At 37.4% G+C, this 21,358-nt stretch overlaps 1 protein-coding gene across 2 annotated transcripts in view; it reads left to right on the top strand.

The window, feature by feature from the left end:
- The window catches only part of itga6a (integrin, alpha 6a), a 32,459-nt gene extending 11,733 nt beyond the window's left edge, over positions 1-20,726 (top strand). The window contains exons 2-26 of one of the 2 annotated variants that reach the window (XM_038301223.1): positions 2,779-2,903; positions 2,989-3,068; positions 3,154-3,403; positions 3,522-3,632; positions 5,918-6,122; positions 6,430-6,623; positions 9,705-9,799; positions 10,230-10,357; positions 10,435-10,521; positions 10,610-10,668; positions 10,760-10,929; positions 11,136-11,279; positions 12,488-12,603; positions 12,910-13,066; positions 13,219-13,305; positions 13,391-13,470; positions 16,190-16,264; positions 16,365-16,467; positions 16,555-16,731; positions 16,846-16,941; positions 17,015-17,122; positions 17,230-17,328; positions 17,424-17,546; positions 19,471-19,597; positions 20,010-20,147. In XM_038301223.1, coding sequence (XP_038157151.1) covers positions 2,779-2,903; positions 2,989-3,068; positions 3,154-3,403; positions 3,522-3,632; positions 5,918-6,122; positions 6,430-6,623; positions 9,705-9,799; positions 10,230-10,357; positions 10,435-10,521; positions 10,610-10,668; positions 10,760-10,929; positions 11,136-11,279; positions 12,488-12,603; positions 12,910-13,066; positions 13,219-13,305; positions 13,391-13,470; positions 16,190-16,264; positions 16,365-16,467; positions 16,555-16,731; positions 16,846-16,941; positions 17,015-17,122; positions 17,230-17,328; positions 17,424-17,546; positions 19,471-19,578 — 2,977 coding nt within the window. In that variant the 3' untranslated portion in view covers positions 19,579-19,597; positions 20,010-20,147. Of the gene's footprint in view, positions 1-2,778; positions 2,904-2,988; positions 3,069-3,153; positions 3,404-3,521; positions 3,633-5,917; positions 6,123-6,429; positions 6,624-9,704; positions 9,800-10,229; positions 10,358-10,434; positions 10,522-10,609; positions 10,669-10,759; positions 10,930-11,135; positions 11,280-12,487; positions 12,604-12,909; positions 13,067-13,218; positions 13,306-13,390; positions 13,471-16,189; positions 16,265-16,364; positions 16,468-16,554; positions 16,732-16,845; positions 16,942-17,014; positions 17,123-17,229; positions 17,329-17,423; positions 17,547-19,470; positions 19,598-20,009 lie in introns of both variants that reach the window. The other variant, XM_038301222.1, reaches the window with a different exon arrangement.
- The last annotated feature ends 632 nt before the right edge of the window (positions 20,727-21,358 follow it).

Below are 21,358 nucleotides of genomic sequence, written 5' to 3'. Positions count from 1 at the left end.
TTTTTCCACCTCCGTTTCTTAACACGTTCAATACTTTTTCTCTGTGCCATTTCACTTTGTTACACATTACTTAATTCTGGACATCTATGGATTTTTGTCTTTGTATGTGTGGATTGCCTTGGTTGTATCAACATTTGGTGAAAATGTCATATCAATGGCACCTTTAGAAATACATTTACTGTGAAAAATGTGGGTGTGTTCAATACTTATTTTACTGGCTGTATATTTCAATCAAAGATGCTCCAATCTGGTATTTAACACCATAGCTGCAACATTGTTATATCAAAACGTAGTTTTCAAAAAATAATATAGCTCATATATACTAGGTAATATATACTAGGTAATAAATATTGACAAAACATATAAACATTTACTTCTGGTTAAAATGGTAGCATGACACTGTAGGATTTTCCACCAATAGGAGAGGGCTGAAGTTATGTGGGACAAAGCTTCAGGAGTTGCCAGATCCTAGAAACTCAATGAGAGCACTGAGAACTGGCTTTTTCTCTGATCCATCAGGAAATACGTATTTAGACCATTTCTATAATAAATTTCAGTTAGGATAATCGTTTCAACAGTAGGAAAATGGACCCTTTTATGAGCATCTGTCTGTGATTTGATAAATACAGTCAATATAAACCCTTACAGTTGTAAAGGCAACACTGTCTTGACTACAGTCAGACAGATTAATACAGAGACTAATCATGTGGAGCAATACTAGACTCTAATCTCTCTGGGCAACTTAAGTCACTGGGATACTTCAACAGGGGTGCACATCTCCTGTCATGGGAACCCCCCTGTTCGAATAGTGGACTCTGCACCCACAAGTGGTGGAGTAAATTTGGCAGACGTATGGCTGGATCAACACAGATTGTTTTGCCTTGCGAGAAAACTGTCTTAAAATGGGATAGATGGACCCAGTATTCAAGGTGAGACAGTCAGTAGGAAAGTTCAAAACGTTTATTTAAATAAAAGGAATCCAACAGAGCATTCAGGCAGGTTCAGAGTCCAAAGTCAGACGTGTCCAGAAGCGTGCCCCCACGGAGAAGCACAGATGCAAACAGGCAGGCTCAGATGCAGATGAGCAGGCTCAGTGTTTGAGGGAACAGAGACAAGACGTTGTATCAGGATTTCAGCAGGACTTGATACTGGTATCCTCCTTGGAGCCAGGCTTATGGGAATAAAACTGACCTTCTTCCGAACCAAAACCCTGAGGGCTCCACGGAGAAGGACCAGGACACCATCAGAAGACAAGACGGACACAAAAACCCTCTCAATCCACTGGCCGCCAGGAAGCAGGACACGAACCTTAGAACTAAACCAAAAATGACCAAACAGAGCACAAGACCCAAAACAATGATCTGTCCCCAATGGCTTGGGCTAAACCGAATATAAAGCAACAGACGCAGGTGGATGAGATGAGTGATAATTAGAAAACTGAGCAGAGTTAGGCAGGTGAGAGAAATGAACAATTAAGGTGAGCTAACACGGCCCGATGATTACAAAATCACGCAATGTCCGAGATTGTGCTCCCTGAAAGACAAAGACGCATCTCTCAGCTGCACGTACATCAATGACCAGATGCTCTACTGTATGTATTTCCAGCCTGATTTCACCCACCCTGCCTTGAGTGAGGGAACATGGTCTCTCAGTTATCCTGATAGCTCTGTGTTTGTAATCCAAGCTTTGGCCACAGGACATAATACAGCATTTGTGTGTTGGAGTCATGTTCGCTTCCTGCTAGGAAGACTCTCTCTCTGGGGTTAGTTGACAAGTTCTTGACAAGTTTTCTTAACTATGAAGGTGTATCTCGCAACCATTTCTGCCTCCCTTGTTTTGGAGACAACTTAGTAAGGCAATACCCACTAGTGAGTCTTTTCATGAAGGGGGCATGCCGTCAGCTGCTTGTTGCCAGATCCCTGGTTCCACTTTGGAATTTATCAGTTGTGATGGAGGTGCTTTGTCATTACATATTTGAGCACCTGGAAGCCCCCTATTTGAAGTTAGTCTCATTAAAGATGGCTTTGTTTCTTGCCCTGACCATGGCAAAATACATCAGTAAGCTTCAGGCTTTGTCTGTAAGCTCTTCATGCTTACAGTTTGCTCCTGGGCTTTCTGAAGCCTGCCTGTGCCCGAACATGGCGTATGTGGCGAAGGTGGTGGATTCTGCCCATAGTTGCCCTACACTTGAGCTTATGGCTTTCCATCCTCCACCTCTTTTCTCTGAAGAGGTCAAGTGTTCTGCCCACATAAGGTGCTAGGTCGGCTGGGCCAAGCTATTTGTGTCATGGGCGATCACATAAACTGGAAAGCCTGTGTCTCGTCAGAGGCTGTCTCACTGAATTGCAGAAGCCATCTCTCTTACAGCTGCATAGGTTTTCATCCTCCCCAAGGGTTGAGGGCATATTGTACTGGAGGAGGGTTTACCTCTTAGGCCCTCTTCACGGCTATTTTTTATGTGGGGTATTTGCACTGCAGCCCGCTGGGCTTCACCCCACAGGTTTGTGTAGTTTTACAAACTGGATGCTTCTGGACCATCTTTGGCACAGGTGCTCTTGGAGTCAGGAGATGCTGTCTCTTTCTGAGGTTACTGTTTGGCACCACAGAGACCCTCTGCTTCGAGAGTCTTGTTTGCATTTAGTCAGTGGGCTATATCTCTCATAGTTATTTGATACCTGATAAGAAGTGTCACCTCTGAGGGAAACTAAGTGCAGTATTATGATATTGGAAAATAACAAACAGGAAAATGTAATTGTCTTTTTTTGTTTTTTTTCTCAGGTTGTTGATCGGTTCCCCCAGAGCCAGAGCTTTAAAAAACCAAAAGTCCAATATTACTGGAGGCCTTTTCAAATGTGATGTCAGCAAGTCCAAAAACTGTGAACGTGTCGAATTCGATAACGATGGTGAGTCATTCCACTTGCCTGCTAACCTAGCATCCTATCTACCAATATAAATAATGCCATTTGTAAATATTTTCTCAATTCAAAGAGGACCCAGCACAAGAGATTAAAGAAGACCAATGGATGGGTGTGTCTGTGCAGAGTCAGGGACCTGGGGGAAAGGTTGTGGTACGTCACAATAGATGTTTTTACTACCAATGTTCTTTGTGTCTTTTTTCTCTGTATAGTTAAAAACTGGATTATGCTTTTTCAGACATGTGCTCACCGATATCAAAAGCGTCTCGCAGGATCCCATTCTGTCCTAGGGCGATGTTACTTTTTTAGTCAGGATTTGACCATTAACGAGTCCGCTGATATGGACGGTGGTGACTGGAAAATCTGTGAGGGCAGGGGACGACCTGACCATACATCCCTTGGAGTCTGTCAGCAGGGTGTGGAAACCACCTTCACCAATGACTACCATTATGTGGTGTTTGGAGCCCCAGGAGCTTACAACTGGAAAGGTCACAATTATTATATATATTATATGGCAGCATTTATCTTATCAAATGAACTCCAGCTCTTTGCAAACAGTGTTGTTGGATCAAAAGCCTCTGCCTTGGTCTCTGAAATTCTCTTCAGGGATCGTGCAAGTGGCGCAACAAAACATGACTCTGATTGAGAGGGGGATATATAATGATGGCCCATATGAGACTAAGGAAAATATAAATATATCAGCCAACAGCTACCTTGGTGAGTTATCCAATAACAAACCATGCTGTATATGTCTGTGTTTGTGTATCGATTGGCCTGCTTTGTAATGTTAGTTTCCAACTTTCAGCGGGTAAAAATGTCTTAGCAGAATTGTATAAAAATATATTATAACAAACCTTTTAGCCCATTGTTTAGAATGACATGCATCCTATAGGAAAAATATAATAAATTAGAAGTAATACCAGGCAACACGTGTATATGATCCCATAAAGGTTTTACTAAGATGCACACATTTGACTTTGTTGGCAGGTATGTAAGGAGGGAAGCTTTGCTCTATAAGAAAATCAGACATTATCATGGTTTACTCTGAGCCTCTTAGTACCAAGTGAGCATCATAAAACAACACAGCCGATCAGAGCATTGCTACTGTGCATAACCTACCTATGGCTTTAGGATCTCACTGTACTTCAGCTAACCACTGCCAGCAGGATAATGCACCGTGTTAGAAAGATCAGATCATTTGAAGCTGAATTCATAAACATGAAAATAATGTCACTTTACTTCAATTACCTCCTCAATCACCAGATCTGAATCCCCAAGATCTTTAAGAGGTCGACAATACCGTGAATGTGTAACTGAGCTAACTTTTTGTTATCTATGAGGATTATAGAAATGGTAACCTGCAAAAAAAGAAGGGAGGAACGACTCAGTATCACAATAGCAAACTAGTTTACATAGTCAAAACATGTACATTACCTACTAATATTTGTTTGTTTATTTTAAAACCCTTTGCGGCACCGTTTTGTAGCTATTAAATCTGGAACCTGAGGTAAAATATTCTTGTCATATGGCAGTACAGTTGATTTTGCAAGTCCTCTAAGTATGACTGAATAGTTAGGTGCATATTCAATATCATAAAAAACTGCAAAATAATGAAAACCCCACATATTTTCCAATTCACAGTCACTTGATTTATGGTCACATTACATGTACCGAAAGTAGGACACTGACATTCTCACTCCAGGCCTTTAAGTGATGGTAATACGCTTATCATGGGTTTGCCGCCACACAGAAGGTAAGACAGAGTTGCAGCGATTGGGCAGATCCATGCATGTAAGGTACAAGTCACGCCTTTAACTCAACAGCAAAGTCTCAATACAATGAACTCTTCACAGGAGAGATTTCAAGAAGATCAAAACAATAAAACGATAGAGCCAAACATAAATAAACTTGTGGTTGGTGTTAAGGAAATTTGCAATTAAACCTTAAAAGCAGGTCAAAGAAAATTGCAATTAACATAGAAGGCAAATCCGCCCAGTCCTACCTTGAAGGTTTTAAGACTTTGAGACGAATAATAGTGACTAAAACAGCCCACACATGGATGCTGAGAACAAGTAAACTCCACGTAGGAACAGCCCGATTAGAGTTTGAACCAAGGACCTTTATGTTGTTAAAGACAGAAGCTCCATTGAGCCTGGTTTGAATTCAAAGATCATTTTGCTGCAAGTAAAACAAGTTAAGCTCCTAACCAGAAAGCCTTTTTGCCTATAACATTCATTTTGACAGATTAATGTGAACATTCGACAAATGTTATTGAAAAAAATTGAATGTTTTTCGTTTGTGATTAACAATTTCTGCTAAACAGGCAACTTGTCTATTCGGTGACATGTACGCTTTCGAATGGTGTAATCTTTAAGTTGCTGCAGTGGAAAACAAAAAAGAGGAAGAGGTAAAAGACAAAAGCAGATGTTATTGTGTCAGTGAGAGATTTGAGACCTGTCCCCTATTTCACAAAAGCTGAGTTCATTCTAATTTAAATAAGAGATAAAGCCAGACATGACTTGACATGAGGAGTGCATTCTGGATTCATCCATTCCACAAAGGAAAAGCCAGACTCCACTGGTGCAGCTATCTTAAGCCAGACATAACTAATCAAGATAGATGCAGGTCTGCAGTTTTCTTCATAAGACAATTAGGTAGATCACAGATTAATCGCTAAAATAAACATTTCCTAACCTCACAATTGATGGAGTTACTTGTTATCCTTTATAAATGAAAAAGTTTTAATCTGAAATAACTAGTGGAAACGTATAAGGTAACATTTGCAGATATCATAGTTTTTAGGTTTGTAAACAGTGCCTCTATGGTACAGTAGTACCATAGAAAATCACATGAAACGGTAACAATGTCCACTTAGAATACTATGAAAGTATAGGTTGCCAGACACACTGTTGTTGTTTAATGATCTTCTGAAGAGGATGCTCACTTCTTCTAACATCCTCAGTATAAATAGTTTTCATTTATTATACTTTATTGACCTCAAGGGTTCTCTCTGGACACGGGTCACCACATCATGAAGAACCGCACCCTGACTGTGGTGGCTGGAGCACCGAGAGCGTTGCACAAAGGAATAGTAGCCCTGATGAAGAAGGACGCTTCACAACTTGTGGTTGAGCAGGTTCTGTATGGTCCTGGACTGGGGTCGTCATTTGGATATGATGTGGCTGTGGTCGACCTGAATGGTGACGGGTAGGAGACATTAATCCAATGAGATATTATCATTTAAGAGATAAAACAATATACTGTTATCCCTCTAGATTATCTTATCTTTTTATCTTGTAAAAGCTGATGTTTTTCACAACTACAGTAGCCTTCAACAAATTTTACATCTTTAGTTTGATGCTTGGGATCCCCTACAATGTATTTTTTGTTAATTTAAGTAGAATACAGAGGCTATCAAAAGGGTTCAAACACTGGCTAAAAAAAATCTGTATAATAGAGATAAACATATTTATTGGAGGATAGTGAAAGGTAACATGTGTTGTTCATGATTTAGATGGCAGGACATTGTCGTGGGAGCCCCTCACTTCTACATGAAGAGCAAAGACATTGGTGGAGCTGTTTATGTTTATATAAACAGAGCAGGACACTGGGACAGTGTCACTCCAACCCGCCTAGATGGAACCAAGGATTCAATGTTCGGGCTGGCAGTGGAAAACATTGGAGACATAAATAAGGACTCATTTAATGGTAATATATCTGCCTTGGTAACATTTTTCAGACATTTCCTACCTGCTCTGGTAACCAATTTTTGAAGTTATTCACCACATAGCCTGTAATATAGGAACGGTGGCGCGTCCAGAAATTTTACTCTGTAGGTACAAAACGGGGAGCATTGAACTTAGTGTGCTGTGTTAGGATTCATTGTTCCTACTTTTTTTTTTTGTGTACAATGATGCAAACAAAAACAGAGATGTGTTCACTACTTATACCCACTTGGACGCCATTTTTGAAACCCCTTGTTTACAGAAAGAAAAACACAATGGTCACATAAATATTTTGGATCTGACCAAAGTAATGATACATAAAAATTCTAAAAAACATAACAAATAAAAGTCAGACCTTGCTTGTCAGCCACATTTCAACAAAATTACTTTAAAAGCTCATCAAATAGACCTGGACAACATGACGGAACCCTTAGATTACTATTTTGTTGTACATCTTCTGAGGCAATCCCTGCAATCAAATGATTCCTGTATCTGTCAATGAGACTTCTGCTGCTCTGAGCAGGTATTCTGGTTTACTTCTCATAAGAAAACTGCTCCACTTTTCTCAGGTTTCAAGGGAGCCTTTTAGAGACTGCATGTTTTTGCTCCTTCCAAAGATACTCAACAGGATTTGGTTAGTGCTTATAGAAGGCCACTGCACAATAGTCCAATGTTTTCCTGTTAGCCATTCTTTGGTGTTTTGAGCTGTATGTTTTGGGTCGTTATCCTGTTGCATGATCTCATGACCTGTGACAAAGACAAAGCTATCTGACTCTGGGTAGTGCATTTATCTCTAGAATCCCTTGATAGTCTTGATATTGCATCAGTTGAACATAAAAGGACAAAGCTGACACATGTTTATGATGGAAAGCTCTCTGCAATGGTTGCATCAAATGATTGTTTGCCCCACATTATATTTTCAAGTTAGTCAAAGTTGAGAAAGTCCCCTGTGATTGTGATAGAAAAGCAAAATAAATCCTAACTTGTCATGCTGTTTGTTAAGAATTATTTCCAGAACTCTACATTAACTCATGTTCAAAAGAAAATACACACTAGTTAAAGCAGCACTAAGTAACATTTTAAACTTAATATATCCTTAAATTAAATAGGCTAATATAAAGTCCTATGATTGTAATCTAAGAGTTTATGAGAGGATTGTGGGGTCTGTCATCTCCACCTACTTTGTCTGGCTGGAAAACCACACTTGGAGCTTTCAGTGCCACTGACTCTGTGGCAATCTCACTGCTCTATTCTTGCAGAACAGCTTTACTGCAGCCAAATGTAAGGCCACCCCTTGCTATTACTCTCAGGTAATTGTAAAACACTGATGAATTATGAAGGTTTACATGCATGTTTGTCTGTGCATACATACACTTATGCATGTATGGGTTCTAATTTAACTAGTTTAAATAAAGTACTTTTATAATGATATAAGGACAGGACTGGATAAGCTATTGCTTCTTCCTGCTCCCATAGGTAGTTTATGAAAGATCTTGAGATTTGTTTACAAAATATTTGTTGTATGATTTATGCTGATATAAATTAAGTTTATTTCTTTATCTGCTGAATATGTAAACATATGTGTATGGGTTGTCTTTTATATTATTTTTTTCCTGTTTGAAATAAAGAATATTTACAGCCAACAAAAACACAAAAAAGAAGAGAAGATAAATTGTGAATCAGATTGGACTGGAACAGGGCTTGTGTAAAAGTGTGTTTCGCAAAACTGATGCAGACCTGGCAATATTGTTATTGGCAGACCCCCTCCTTCCCATGGCTGCATCTAGAAAGTTGGTATATAAAAGTTATATTCTGGACCAGTGACAAAGGGGCAGCCCTGCCGGAATCCAACATGCGCTGGGAACAGGTGCAGTTTAATGCCAGTAAAGCAGACCAAACTCCTGCTCTGTTGTACACAGACCCGAGGTTCCCTAGGAAAATGCAGCAGACTCTGTATTCCCAGACTTCCCCTCAGTCCCACCATGAGGGACACAGTCGAATGCCTTCTTGAGGTCCACAAAGCATATGTGGACTGGTTGAGTAAGCTCCTATTAACACTCAAGCAACCTGTAGAGGGTGCAGAGCTGGCCCAATGTTCAATGGCTGGAACAAAACACACACTGCCGACATTCAACAATCAGATTCTCCTCTCCCGAACCCTGGTATAGACCTTCCCTGGGACGCCTGAAAGTGTGTTCTACCTAAAGTTGGAATCCCACTTTGCCATTCCAAGGGTACTGTCCCCAGTTATTATGAGCTGTTGAGTCAACCACAAAAGCCCAAGTACATCCAGAGATCTGAGCTACTCAGATCAGATCTCATCCACCCCTAAAGCCTTTTCGACCGACTCAGTGATCTAAGCCTGGGTGATAAGCAAGTCCAACTCCAGATACCAGCTCTATGCTTCCTCCAGGGAAGGGGTGATACCTGGGCTAATATATAGTCAAAATATTCCTTTCACCTTCCAATAATATCCTCATTCAAGGTCAGAAACTTCCTACTCCCACAGTGTATTAGTGAACCACAGCACTCCCCCAGATGCAGTGCCCACGTTGTCAGACTGGCTCTGAGGCTGACCAATGTTCTCTCTCCATGGCCTCACTGAAGTCTGAAAAAGTTTTTTCATTGCAGCCTAACAGGCAGCAGCACGCTTTGCCACACAGTGCCCGATTGCTGCCTCAGGAGCTCCCAAAGCAAACTAGGTTAGATAGGATTGCTTCTTCAGATTGGCAGCATCTCTTACTTTTCCACTCAGAGAAAAGAATCCAGAGAATACCTTTCAGATTTTTGCATCTAAAAATAATTTATAAACCATTGTTTTGAAGTTGAGAAATGTAAAACTATTTGCTGCATTGTGTTGGTCTATCAGTTCACATCCCAGTAAAGCACACAAAGGTTTCTGCCTGTCATAAAACAAAATGTCAATGCTCCGTACAAAGATAGAAGTGGGATAAGAAAAATGGCAGCATGTTGTTGAGAAATTGGGGCAAGAATCAACAAAAGGATGCATAAACCCAGAGCCTTCACAGCTAGAGTTTATACCTTTATTTTTAAAACTGCACAGATTTTGCAGCGGGAGCTCCACAGGATGATGAGGGGGCAGGAAAAGTCTACGTTTATCATGGATCTGCACAAGGAATTAAAACGAGCGCTGCACAGGTTGGTTATGGCCTTTTGTTTTGTTCGTTGTTTTATATTTGCTCATTGAGTTGGTTCTAGTGATTAAACACAATTAGTTTCAGCTCAAGAGGTTTGAATTAAAACTTTTCGCTTGTTTGTTTTTAACCTACATACAATTTTTGATGTCCAAATCAAGTGAAAATCTGAAGGAATTCTTTAGCTTTAGAATATTATATGTTTGGGTTTTATTTACATCTTATTCTCTGTTGCTGTATTGAGCATAAAAGACTCCACATGCAGATGTATGGCCAGTTTAAATTTGAGTGGAAGTAACTACTCCCTCTTTGCTTTACTACTGCATTTGATTATTCAGTGACCTGCAACAACTGGTATCTATGCTGGCAGGATCTCCATCCTGGTTGAAAGTCTCCATATTATATATTAAACCTTCTAATCTTTGTCCTGACAGATTCTCTCAGGTAAAGAGCACCGCATACAATTCTTTGGATTTTCCCTGGCAGGAAACATGGACCTGGATGGTAACTTATATCCAGACCTGGCTGTAGGATCTCTGTCAGATTCAGCTTTAATTTACAGGTATTCATGACTAGCATGTAAAGGCAAGAAAAAATGTACCTTTGTGTTTCATTAATGGATTTAACATCCTTCTTCAGAGCAAGGCCGGTTGTGAAAATTATGAAAAATGTTACAGTATCTCCAGAGGAAATTGACCCGCGTTTTGTTTGTAAAAACAATGTCTGGTAGGTCATCATGTGGTCTTATACTCAATCAGACTCTGCAGAGATGATGATCTGTTTGTTAATGTCTTTTTTTTTTTTTTATCAATAGCTTCACTGTGAGTGTATGCTTCAGCTACAAAACTCCTACATCCTACAACCAACGGCTCAGTGCGTATGAACAAAAAAAACATATGAAAAACATTTGGTACGCAGATGTTTTTGAGTTCTCAATAAAATGTGATTTTCTTCTATTTTACAGGTATCCGTTATTCTATAGATTTAGATGTAGATCGCAGGAAACAAGGACTGAACTCCAGAGCGATATTTTTGAAAAAGTCTCATAGTGAATCAGACATCCAGTTCACTGACACGTTAGAGCTCAGGGGTCGAGGGAAAAAAAGCTGTACCATCTTAAATGTCACGCTAAAGGTAATCAGGTTTTCCCACTCATTTGAATTAGCTTGAACCCTTCATATATATAATCATTTAAAGTATACTGTTCTAAAAGAAAGATTCTTTTTGTGTTTTATCCTTGCTGCTGATTAATGAGTTTAAACAGTGAAATTTACTTGGTAAAGTTGAGTCAGCTCGGAAACCCATTAAGTTGAACCCTTTTTTCTGTCTGATTTGCACAGGACAATATTAAAGACAAGATGCGCGACATTGTCATCGAAGCTTCTGCAGAACTTGATCAAGTAGAACAAAGTAAATTACAAAATGACCTTCCTGACTTAAAGCCAATTATAGACGCCACCCAGCCAAGCACAGCTGTTGCAAAGGTACAGAATACATTTCAGTTTTTTAAAAATGTTTCATAAAATAATAACGTTAATCATGTTACCACATCAAACTTTAAATGAGTTTATCAGGATTTTATATGATAGATCAGCACTGAACTTCTAGCAAATGAAGTCTACCAGTGTTTAATCTAATTTCTGCATTGATCTATGTGTAGCATGAGGTGTTTAGTTGATATATATGATATAGAGCCAAAAAAATCAGAAAAAAATAGGATTAAAGACAGTTTTAGGTTTTAAACATCCCAATAAGCACTGTTTGCCCATGCGCAACAAAAACATAGATATTTGTGTGGTAAAGAGAAAACATTTCACCTGCTTAACAGTAAACTAAATGTCGTGCTTTATTTAAACAAAGCAGTGGGATTTATTTTTTATTGGGCCCCACAGTGACACTGAAGGAGCTGCAGAGATGCACAGTTTCTGTGGGAGAGTTGCAGAGAAAAAAAAAGAAAGAGCAGTGATAAATCTGGTTTGCAGTTTGTAACAAAGTGAGAAACATGTGGAGTTAGGTACTCTGAGAACAAAGTTGAAGTTTTGGTCCCACATGCAAAACTCTATTTAGAAAACCTGTTAATGGTAATATCCTGCTGTGGGGATGCTTTTCTAGAAAACAAACAGGTCAGCTGGTCAGAACTGATGGGAATATGGATGGAGCTGCACACAGACCAGTCATGGAGGAGAACTTGTTAGAAGCAGCAGGAGACGTACTGTAAGACTTGGGCAGCAATTAAATAACCCTAAACACACAGTCGGAGCGTCATTTTAATTGGTTAGGGAATAAAATGAAAAAACCAGGACAAGACTTAAAAAACTGTTCACAGGTTTTATCTATGCAGTGCTTCCTGCAACTTCTCACCGATTTATTTTCATTAAAAGATGGTTATATAAAATATTTTTAATGCGGCTTGAATACAAATTTACTTTGCACTTTTTAGATTTTTTAATTTAGATTGGTAAAATATAAAAAAAAAACTATGCATTGTTGTTGTTCGAGTTCTTATTTTTATACTTCTATTGGTCTTGAGAATAAAATACCATAGAATAGATTTCAGCTTACGGTTTTAATATGACAAGGTGTAAAAAAACTTAGAATAATAAGAACTGTTTTTCTGGTCACTGTGCTTTTTTCTTTTTCTTTTTTTTTTTTTTTTATTAACATCTTTTTTTTTTTTTTTTTTTTTTTGCAGGTAATCTTTGTGAAGCAGGGATGCAAATCTAATATTTGTAAAAGCAACCTGAAAATGGACTACAGTCTGCACTTCAAAGAAATCAACCAGGATCGTTACTTCCCCCTAAAAAAAAGGTTACAATACAGATTCAGAACTGTTCAAAATGAATTTAAAAAAAATTATCAAATATTTTTTTGTTTAATAATTATTAATATAGTCCTTTCTTTAGAATTAAGAAACAGATTGTAGCTTTATTTACTGCAGTAAACATTTTTTTCCTTGATTAGCTAAAACATTAAAAAGTTGTTTTTTTTTTTTACATCATACAACTTTTTGAGTATGAATATGTTATGTTTTATTAAAAAAAAAATGTCCAGACAGTTTTGTTTTCATGTTATGTCTCCTTGTAGCTCTTTATTTATGTTTGTGTGTCTCTAAAGTCCACAGAATTTCCTTGAGTTCGTCCGATCATACGAGAAGAAGGACTTGGCCCTGGAGGTGACTGTGACTAATAAAAAGGCTGACGACGCCTACGAGGCAAAGCTCATGGCAAAGTTCCCAGACTCCCTGTCCTACTCTGGTGTTCGAGTTACAACTGTGAGTATTTTGGTGTGTGGAAATCACCAAATTTGTTTAAATATAAATATTTTTATGTCATGAATAGCCTAGGTATTCCGTAAGCTATGTCCAAACCTGCTAGAATGGGAGGTTTATCTCAAAGTTTCAACTATAAAATTGCTCTTTTTTAGCCAAACAAGCATATCATCTGTGTTGCCAACCATAATGGATCTGAAGCCGAGTGTGAGCTGGGAAACCCATTTAAGACAAACTCAAAGGTACATCTCTATAACTGATAAGAGTTGCTTAAAAGGTTAGCTAGAGCTACTTTAGAGTTAGATGTTTTTTTAATTAAATTCACAGGTGACCTTCCACATCATCATCGGTACAACGCGTCTAACTCTCGACACCACTGAGATTGAGATTGACCTGCAGATCCAAACGTAAGTCATTGTGATTAACTATATTAACAGACCTGAAAAAGAGCAATGCTCTGACTATTGCCACCAATTCAATATTTAGAAATAATAAAAAAGAAATCACCACCTCTTAGATGTAAAACTATTGAATTATTGCATGACATTGCGTCACGATCATAAATATCAGTAAAATTCCAGATTTTATTGAGATTAAGAAAAAGAAATAAACAGTGAATCTTTAATAACTTTTTAATCTGATGTAGGAATTATATAAACATCAATGCGTATTTTTTGACAGCACATTTCCTTTATCTCAGGAGCTGTCATGTCAAACAATAAACTCATTGAAGAAAAGAAGATGAACCAAAATTCATATCTCTGACATTTGCCACCTTTTTTCGTCTTAAAGGAAGTAAATTCTCGATAAATTAACTAAGAAAATACTTTGATTGCTTAAGTTATGTACTCGTGTGAAATAAATGTAAAAACAATTAAACGGTGGACAAAGGAAGTGGACTTTCTCAGCCCCTTTTTACCTTTCTTTTAGGATGTAAGTTAAAATTTTATATAAACTGTCAGTGGTCAGTTATAGGAATGTTAAAGTGATTTGGAACAACAAAAACTCAGGAAATAGTAGGTAAAGCAACTTGACAATGTGGGGGAAGTATATGCTGACAAAGTAGTTTACACCTGAAAAAATTTTTTTTGTATGTGTCTTTATTAATGTACAGATCATATTCTAATGCCCAAACTAAGCAAATTTAAAGGGGGAGGATACTTAGCTACCTACAAAGCGATTTATCAGGCATGAAAGTTGTGGGCACAGTTTCTGTGTCTATTTTTAGCATGTTTGAAAATCAGGGGAATTCTCTGCAATTCAATTTCACAAAAATTGGTGCAGCGATAAAAAAATGTAGAGTCTTTGATGTTAACATATTTTTACTGTCAATAATATCAATGGAATATTAGTAAGGAGAAAGACATCTGCACAGGCTCGCACAGATGACTGCGACAGGAAGCAATCCTGTGTGGTTAAACCTAAAGAAGTAACACCATGACTAAACTTAACTGAATTATTGTGGTTATTGAAAAAACATGTTGAGTACTTAGCGTAAAGGAATTTTCTTTTATTATTATTTTAATTTTTTTTTTGCCGTCTCAATGTTGTTTAAATCCAGCTGTACTTCCAGCTGTTATGGGCTTAATCTGGGGATAGTGTTTTTCCAGGTTTTATTATTGATTTTTACATTTATTTAATTTTGTTATGTTTATTATATTTTTGTATTTTTGTTTTTATGTATTTTTGTTATCATTATGATTACCTCCATCTCCATGGCTTAGAACTTGATCTTTATAACAGTCACTATCAAACTGCTAGTAGCATGCAATGAGCCTGTTTTAATGAGGCAGAATCAATCCAGTTTCTTGGTCTTAGTTGAAAACAGAACCTTTGTAGATCATCTGTAACACATCCAATTACTGCATGCCAAGGTTTTTGTTTTGCTGACAGACGTCAAAATGTCATGTGGTCTTAAGATTAGCTCTAAACGGTGCATAGAGAGCATTATAGAATGAGTTTACTATGGCTGATTAGCTGCATTGAATGAATAGTAACCAAGTGTAACGTAAAGCATCAGATGCAGTGATATGAAGCACGCAGTCACTGGAATCTAGAGCTGTAGAGGTGCGTTCTCTAGATGGATGACTCACACTTCTTTAAATTATCCGACGTACATCACCAGCTCCACCTATGAAACTCGTTTTTTTTTTTTATAATTTTCTTTAAATTTTAAATCTAATTCAGATGCTGTTGGTTGACATAAATTGTTAAACATGTTCATGTTCGACAATCCTCCATTGAGTTTTAGTTAGAGCAGCTCCTTAAGGAGTAGATGGCCAAAGTTCTACACTTAGTGGAATGCAAAATATTCTCTAAAGTAAAATAAAACATAAAGTGGTAGTGATTAATGCCAAGAGCAACATAACCAGTTACTGGATGATGAGGCGATCACTGTTTCCACCAAGGGTTAGCTTGCTGTGAATAGCTTTTTTTCTTATATACAAGAAATCATCATTTTTAACTTTCTCTTTACATTAATGATAGATTACAATAATCTGATACATTTAAATTACATGTGATATCGATATGCAATATCAGATGGTGTAAAATAGAGGTTTATTAATCTAAAACAAAACAATTACAGATTCAACATTTTAGATTATTATATTTTCTTGAAGAGTACAATAGTGTGGCTGGGCTAACTCAAATACTAGTTAGTAGATGTGTGAATTACTGTACCTGGAGACCCTATTATGACATATTATATTTTTGACAATTTGCAAATTGTTTTTTGTCAATTACATGGTTTAAATATTGAGTCCTACTCTTTATATTAGTCTGAATAAACCACAGATGTGTTGATCTGAAAATAATTTCCATTCTATAGCTTCTTACATTTCTGCCTTTCTTTAAATTCAATTTTAAAATAGCAGCCGTTTGAAATGAAAGGGTAGAGCTTACATATGTGTAAGCTCTGTTATATTAGAAAGTATCTTATTTGTCAGTTTCCAGGCAGCTAATTAATTTTTTGTCATTACCTGTAATAAGCAGTTTGTTGTTGTTTTTAACTATATTTTCTCCCAACATAGTCATTAAAATACAGTAAAATACAACATATCTGTCTCTTATTACTGTATGTATGTCTATAAATATCTTTATTTAGATTGTCTCCTTATCTTTTAGGACCAGTTTTCAAGATATCCCACCTGTAAAAGTTAGCTGTAAAGTGATAACTGAATTCCCTTTGACACTGAGTGGGTAGGTACATGGATTTAGATTCTCTGTAGAGCTGCTATGTCAACATATTGCGATGACATATTGCTGCATTAGAAAAATAAAACTTCCTTTGCTCCAACAGTGAAGCCAAACCCGATCAGATTTCCTTTGGAGGTGTTGTAAAAGCAGAAACTGCAATGAAAAGAGAAGAAGACATTGGGAGCTTGGTTAACTTTACCTTTAGGGTGAGTTTAGTCATATAACTATTAAGAACATTAATTATTGTAATGATTATGCTGCTCTGGGAGTACCATCCATATTTTATCCTCCAGATTACCAACTTGTGGAGTTCCTTAGTCCCTCCTCGGGGTGCTTCTCTACACATCCAATGGCCCAAAAACAATAAAGATGGGAAATGGCTTCTTTACCTGGTGAAGGTCACATCCCATGGACCTGAGAACATCATCTGCTCTCCTGATTCTGAAATCCACTCCCTTAAACACGTCTGGGTTGGTGTTTCTGTGAACCTGATGTTAAAGAATAATTTACAGATATTTCTGCAGATACTTCCAGCTTTATTCTATCTTGATTTAATATAAAGAAATGTTTTTGTTTATTTTCAGGCGAGCTCTCACTCTCGGGAAAAACGGGACATTGCTGAGAATGAAAAAGCAGTTGGTCGCAAAATGGCTTTGCTTTCAAGAAACAGCAAAGTTTTGGTGAGTTTATAAAAATATGCTATAGTATAAAGATGCAAACATGAAGTGTTATATGTTTTCTTTCTTTATTTAGTCCTGTGAAAGTGAAAACAAATGTGTGGTGCTAAAGTGCCCCCTGCAGGGGATTGATGGTGCTGCTGTTCAACTGAGATCCCGATTGTGGAACTCCACCTTTATTGAGGTAAAAAAAAAAATTGTTTTTATCTCAACAGTTTCTATCTAGTATTGATCAGTGTAAAGATGGCTTTATCGTTAATCACCTAAGTTCTTATTTTTGTTTTCACACAGGACTATGCTTCCTTTCCAACCACAGTTTTAGAAGTGAAAGCTTCATTTGTGCTTAACTCTGAGAGTCAGAACATTATCCTGAGGTCTCCTACCCACACTGTACGCACTTCATCAGCTGAATGTACTCTTACCCCCAGCAGTCCTGATGTAACCCTGGTGTCATCTAGTTTTTCTGCTTCGACATTGTGTCTCAGGTCAGGGTCCTTGTGTCGCCGGACAGCGACGTGGCTCAGTTCGGGGTTCCCTGGTGGATCATTCTGATAGCGGTTCTGGCAGGGATCTTGATTTTAGCCTTGATGGTGTTTTTATTATGGAAGGTGAGTACATGTTTGTGGAGAAAAGGCAACCTAGATGCAAACACACCGATCACATCAGACGGCAATGAAGCCAGACATTAAAAATGTTAATGCTCATTTCCGTCAAGCATAACTGAGCCTCGACGTCTTTAATGTTCAAAAGATTCACTATATCATATAAAATATCTTAATAACAGATTAACCTGATTTTATTGATTACATCTGGTTAGTAACATGAAATAATAATGAAGTCATCTAGTGGTTCTCGGTTCTGGTCTTCAAGTACCACTGCCCTGCATGTTTTAGATTTCTCCTCACTGCTACACACTTGACTCATGTAAAAAAAAAATGATTAACAGACTTCTGCAGCACTTCAAGGCTGCTGAGGAGGTCATGCAATCATTTGAATCAGGTTATGCAAGAACAGAGAGATCTAAAACATGCAGAGCAGTCGTTCTAGAGGAGCAGGTTTGAGAACTACTGAGCTAAACAAATAATGGGCCTTTTAACCACAAATATGCTTTCATCAAAACCTTTTATCTCTGACCGTTTGACTAGGATAGCTTTAGGATAGATCACAGCATTATTCCTAAAACTCTTCCACAAAGGCTAAACTTATGAGGTGCATAGGTTTGCATGTCATTTTTGATTACATTTCTTTTAATGACAAATTGAACAGTTAGGCGATGGGATATTGTTTTAGAACCTAACCCTGCTTCAAACCTCTGCAAAACGTTTTCCCTTACCTGTCCGCATTGATCTTCACGATGCTGTTTGTTCACTGATGTTTTCGAACAAACCTCTGAGGTCTTCATATTCCTGCAGGGTTTATTTATTCAATAACTCACAGCTACAACTAAAATAGTTATTTGTGAATGCAGCTGTGCCCATTGTTTTTTACTTAGGGATATCAGAGTAAAGGGGTGGGAATACATATCTACACCAGATATAAGAAAATATTTATCTGTAAAATATTTGGAAAACCAGGAATAAATGTTATTCCATTATCACAATAATAGGTGGTATATCTTATACACATGTGCTAATAACAGATAAGGCATGACTTTGGTTTTAGTTGCACAAAAAGATTTGTCATTAAACAGGTGGTTTTAATGTTGTGACTGATGGAGCAGTGAAGACACAGTAACTACTGAGCACCTTAGCTTGTATAAAATTTTTCAGTGATTTATAGGAACAAGTAACTAATGCAATATGTGTTAAAACCTAAATTAAATTCAGAATAGTTTAAACTCTTATTCATTTTAGGTTGTAAAATAAAGTCAAAGAAAATACACCCAGTCTGGTAATAAAACACCTATTCATTTGTAGCTTCCATTCTACTGGTACGTTTGGATTAATACAGTACAAGTCAATGTAGGTATTATGCTCTTGAGGGGTTTGTTTATTTTTTGTCTTTATGTTTCCATTCTTATCTGTGTTTCCCTTCTTATCTGTCCATCACACTGCTAGGATAAGCAGTGTGATGGACAGGGGGACGAGAAAACGTGAGAGACCAACGAAAGGCTGTGGTGGAAAATGACAAAAGAATCAAATGAACCAATCAGGGAAAATATGAAGCAGCTAAGGCTGGGAAGCTTAGAGAGAAAGACTAATTAACAGAAATACGGCCGAGCTGAGAAGAAAAGAAACTATCAACCAAGGGGGAAAGAAAAAAAATTAATCTAAGACAAATAGCACTTATAAGACATGGTCTTAATTGGAAAAGGTTAACAAAGAGAAGCATGAAGTACAGCAAGAGGGTTAAGAAAAGGATAAAAACAAAAGAAAACCAAACTCTAGGAGAACATGATAGCAAGAGCTGGATACTGAAAATAAGCCTGAAAGAAACAACCGTTTCCAACCTGAGTTTACAATAAAGCATTTATAAAAAGTAATCTGTGTATGATGACACGACTAACCTCTGCCCACCCTTGTTCCTCCTCAGTGCGGTTTCTTCAAGAGACCAACTTTAGAACAATACAATGCTGCGTATCAGAAGGCAGAGATCCACCTTCAGGCCTCTGAAAAAGAAAAACTCACTGATGAGGCCTGATTCTCTCTCTGATCAGCGGGTAAAGTCGGCATGAAGTGTGATTATTACTGCAGCTGCTAACGAGCTTCGCTTTGCCAGCCAAACCCGCTGACCTAATGCAGAAACATTCAATCAGACACATATTGTATCGAGCTGAAGATGCAAGTCATTTGGAGGGTTTTACTGAGAACTTTCCACCTAAAGTCAGCATAAAAGAATCAGCATGTTGTGCCTATTTATTTATTTTTGCCCTATGTGTCTCTAAAAAAAAATACTACATAAATCATTATCTGCAAGTTTATTTTGTTTTATAACAGCATTGTTCTCTGCAGACTGCTTTTCTGCACCCTTTTCCTATAAAGCAAAGGCTTCAAAGCATGCTTAACCTGCCTGTCCTCCTCTCCTTTATCAATTTTAAATATTTTTTGTTTAAATCCCTTCTGTCCAACCAGTGTGGGTTCTTCAAACGCTCCAAACATGACGACAGCGTACCTCGCTACCACGCAGTGCGGATAAAAAAGGAAACTCCAGGTTATGACGATGGAAAATCTGAAGTGGATGCTTTTGAAAAGAAGCAGTGGGTGACGACATGGGTTGACAATCATGATTATTAGTTTTTATTTCTTTACCTGGGATTCTGTAAATAATGATGAATTTGAGCCACTGATGTATAATGTGCTTTTTTAAAATTAAGGTTCAAGACAATAGATTTACATGCTGTATTATTTTTTTCAATATTGTATATATTTAAATGTTTCTGCACATTTTATATTTATTTTTTTTTTTATATGAAAGCAGCCTTGCAATCAAAGCCTTGTAGAACAAGTTTACTGCTGTTTCTGGAGTTTTACTGTCCTTATGTGAGGAGAAGGTACAGCTAGCTCACTTTCTCCAACTTGGATTTTTTAACTGTATAAGTTTAGTTTGGGACTGTTTCGACACAAGTTGTTCCTTTTCTAAAACATCTAAGGTACAGTATCAGGTTAAGAATATAAATAATATAAGCATGGTTTATGTAACTGGGCCTCACTCTGTTGAGATGTTCAGGTAACATCCACTGGACCGTAGATCATCACTGAGGCGTTTCTTTTTGTTTCACGCGAGGAATGCAAAAGGAAGATGTAAAAAGTCAAACAATGTAAATTTTTGTTTGTCGAATGAACAAAAAACTAAAATAAAAAAAAATATTTTTTTTTTTTTTTTTTTGCCATAAAGATATAAATACTGTTCTCACTTATTTCTGGGTAAATTTTCTAAAGTTAGCAATACTGTAAAAAATGTATCACTGATTTGATATGTGTCATTTAGTCAATACTTGATGCTCCACCCTCTTTTTATTTTAGTTCTTGTAAAGGTGAGTAAAAGTATGACAAAATAGGAATTTCTAAAATGAGTACAGAGATAACTTGATACACCTTTTAACATATATTTGTTAATTTCTTATGGAAAGTAGCAGAAAAATCAGTCTGCTATTTTAAATGAATTGACTCTCCTGGCTTAAAGGGCTCATAGAATGATTCTATAGGGTATTTGGTGCAGGTCCTTAAGGTCTCTGAATAAGGTGTGTAACATTGGTTGGGCTGAAAATGACATATTTGCTGTTCTATGAGCCTGGTTAAAAGCCCTAGAATGAAACGACAGGTTTTCTTCCTTTTATGGTATGCTCATCAATATTTAGATGAGCTGTGCGCTGAATGGTTGGTGTACAACGAGCGAAGCTGCTGAGCAAAGACGCATCATAGCAACAAGCACTCACTCACTGAAACATCAAATTGTTGATATTGTAGGGTGACCAGACGGA

This window comes from Cyprinodon tularosa, unplaced genomic scaffold, assembly GCF_016077235.1.
Source record: "Cyprinodon tularosa strain WSP-4 unplaced genomic scaffold, ASM1607723v1 ctg463, whole genome shotgun sequence".
Classification (NCBI taxonomy): domain Eukaryota; kingdom Metazoa; phylum Chordata; class Actinopteri; order Cyprinodontiformes; family Cyprinodontidae; genus Cyprinodon; species Cyprinodon tularosa.
The sequence above is the reverse complement of the archived record's forward strand: the minus strand, read 5'-3'. Positions and strand labels throughout refer to the sequence as shown.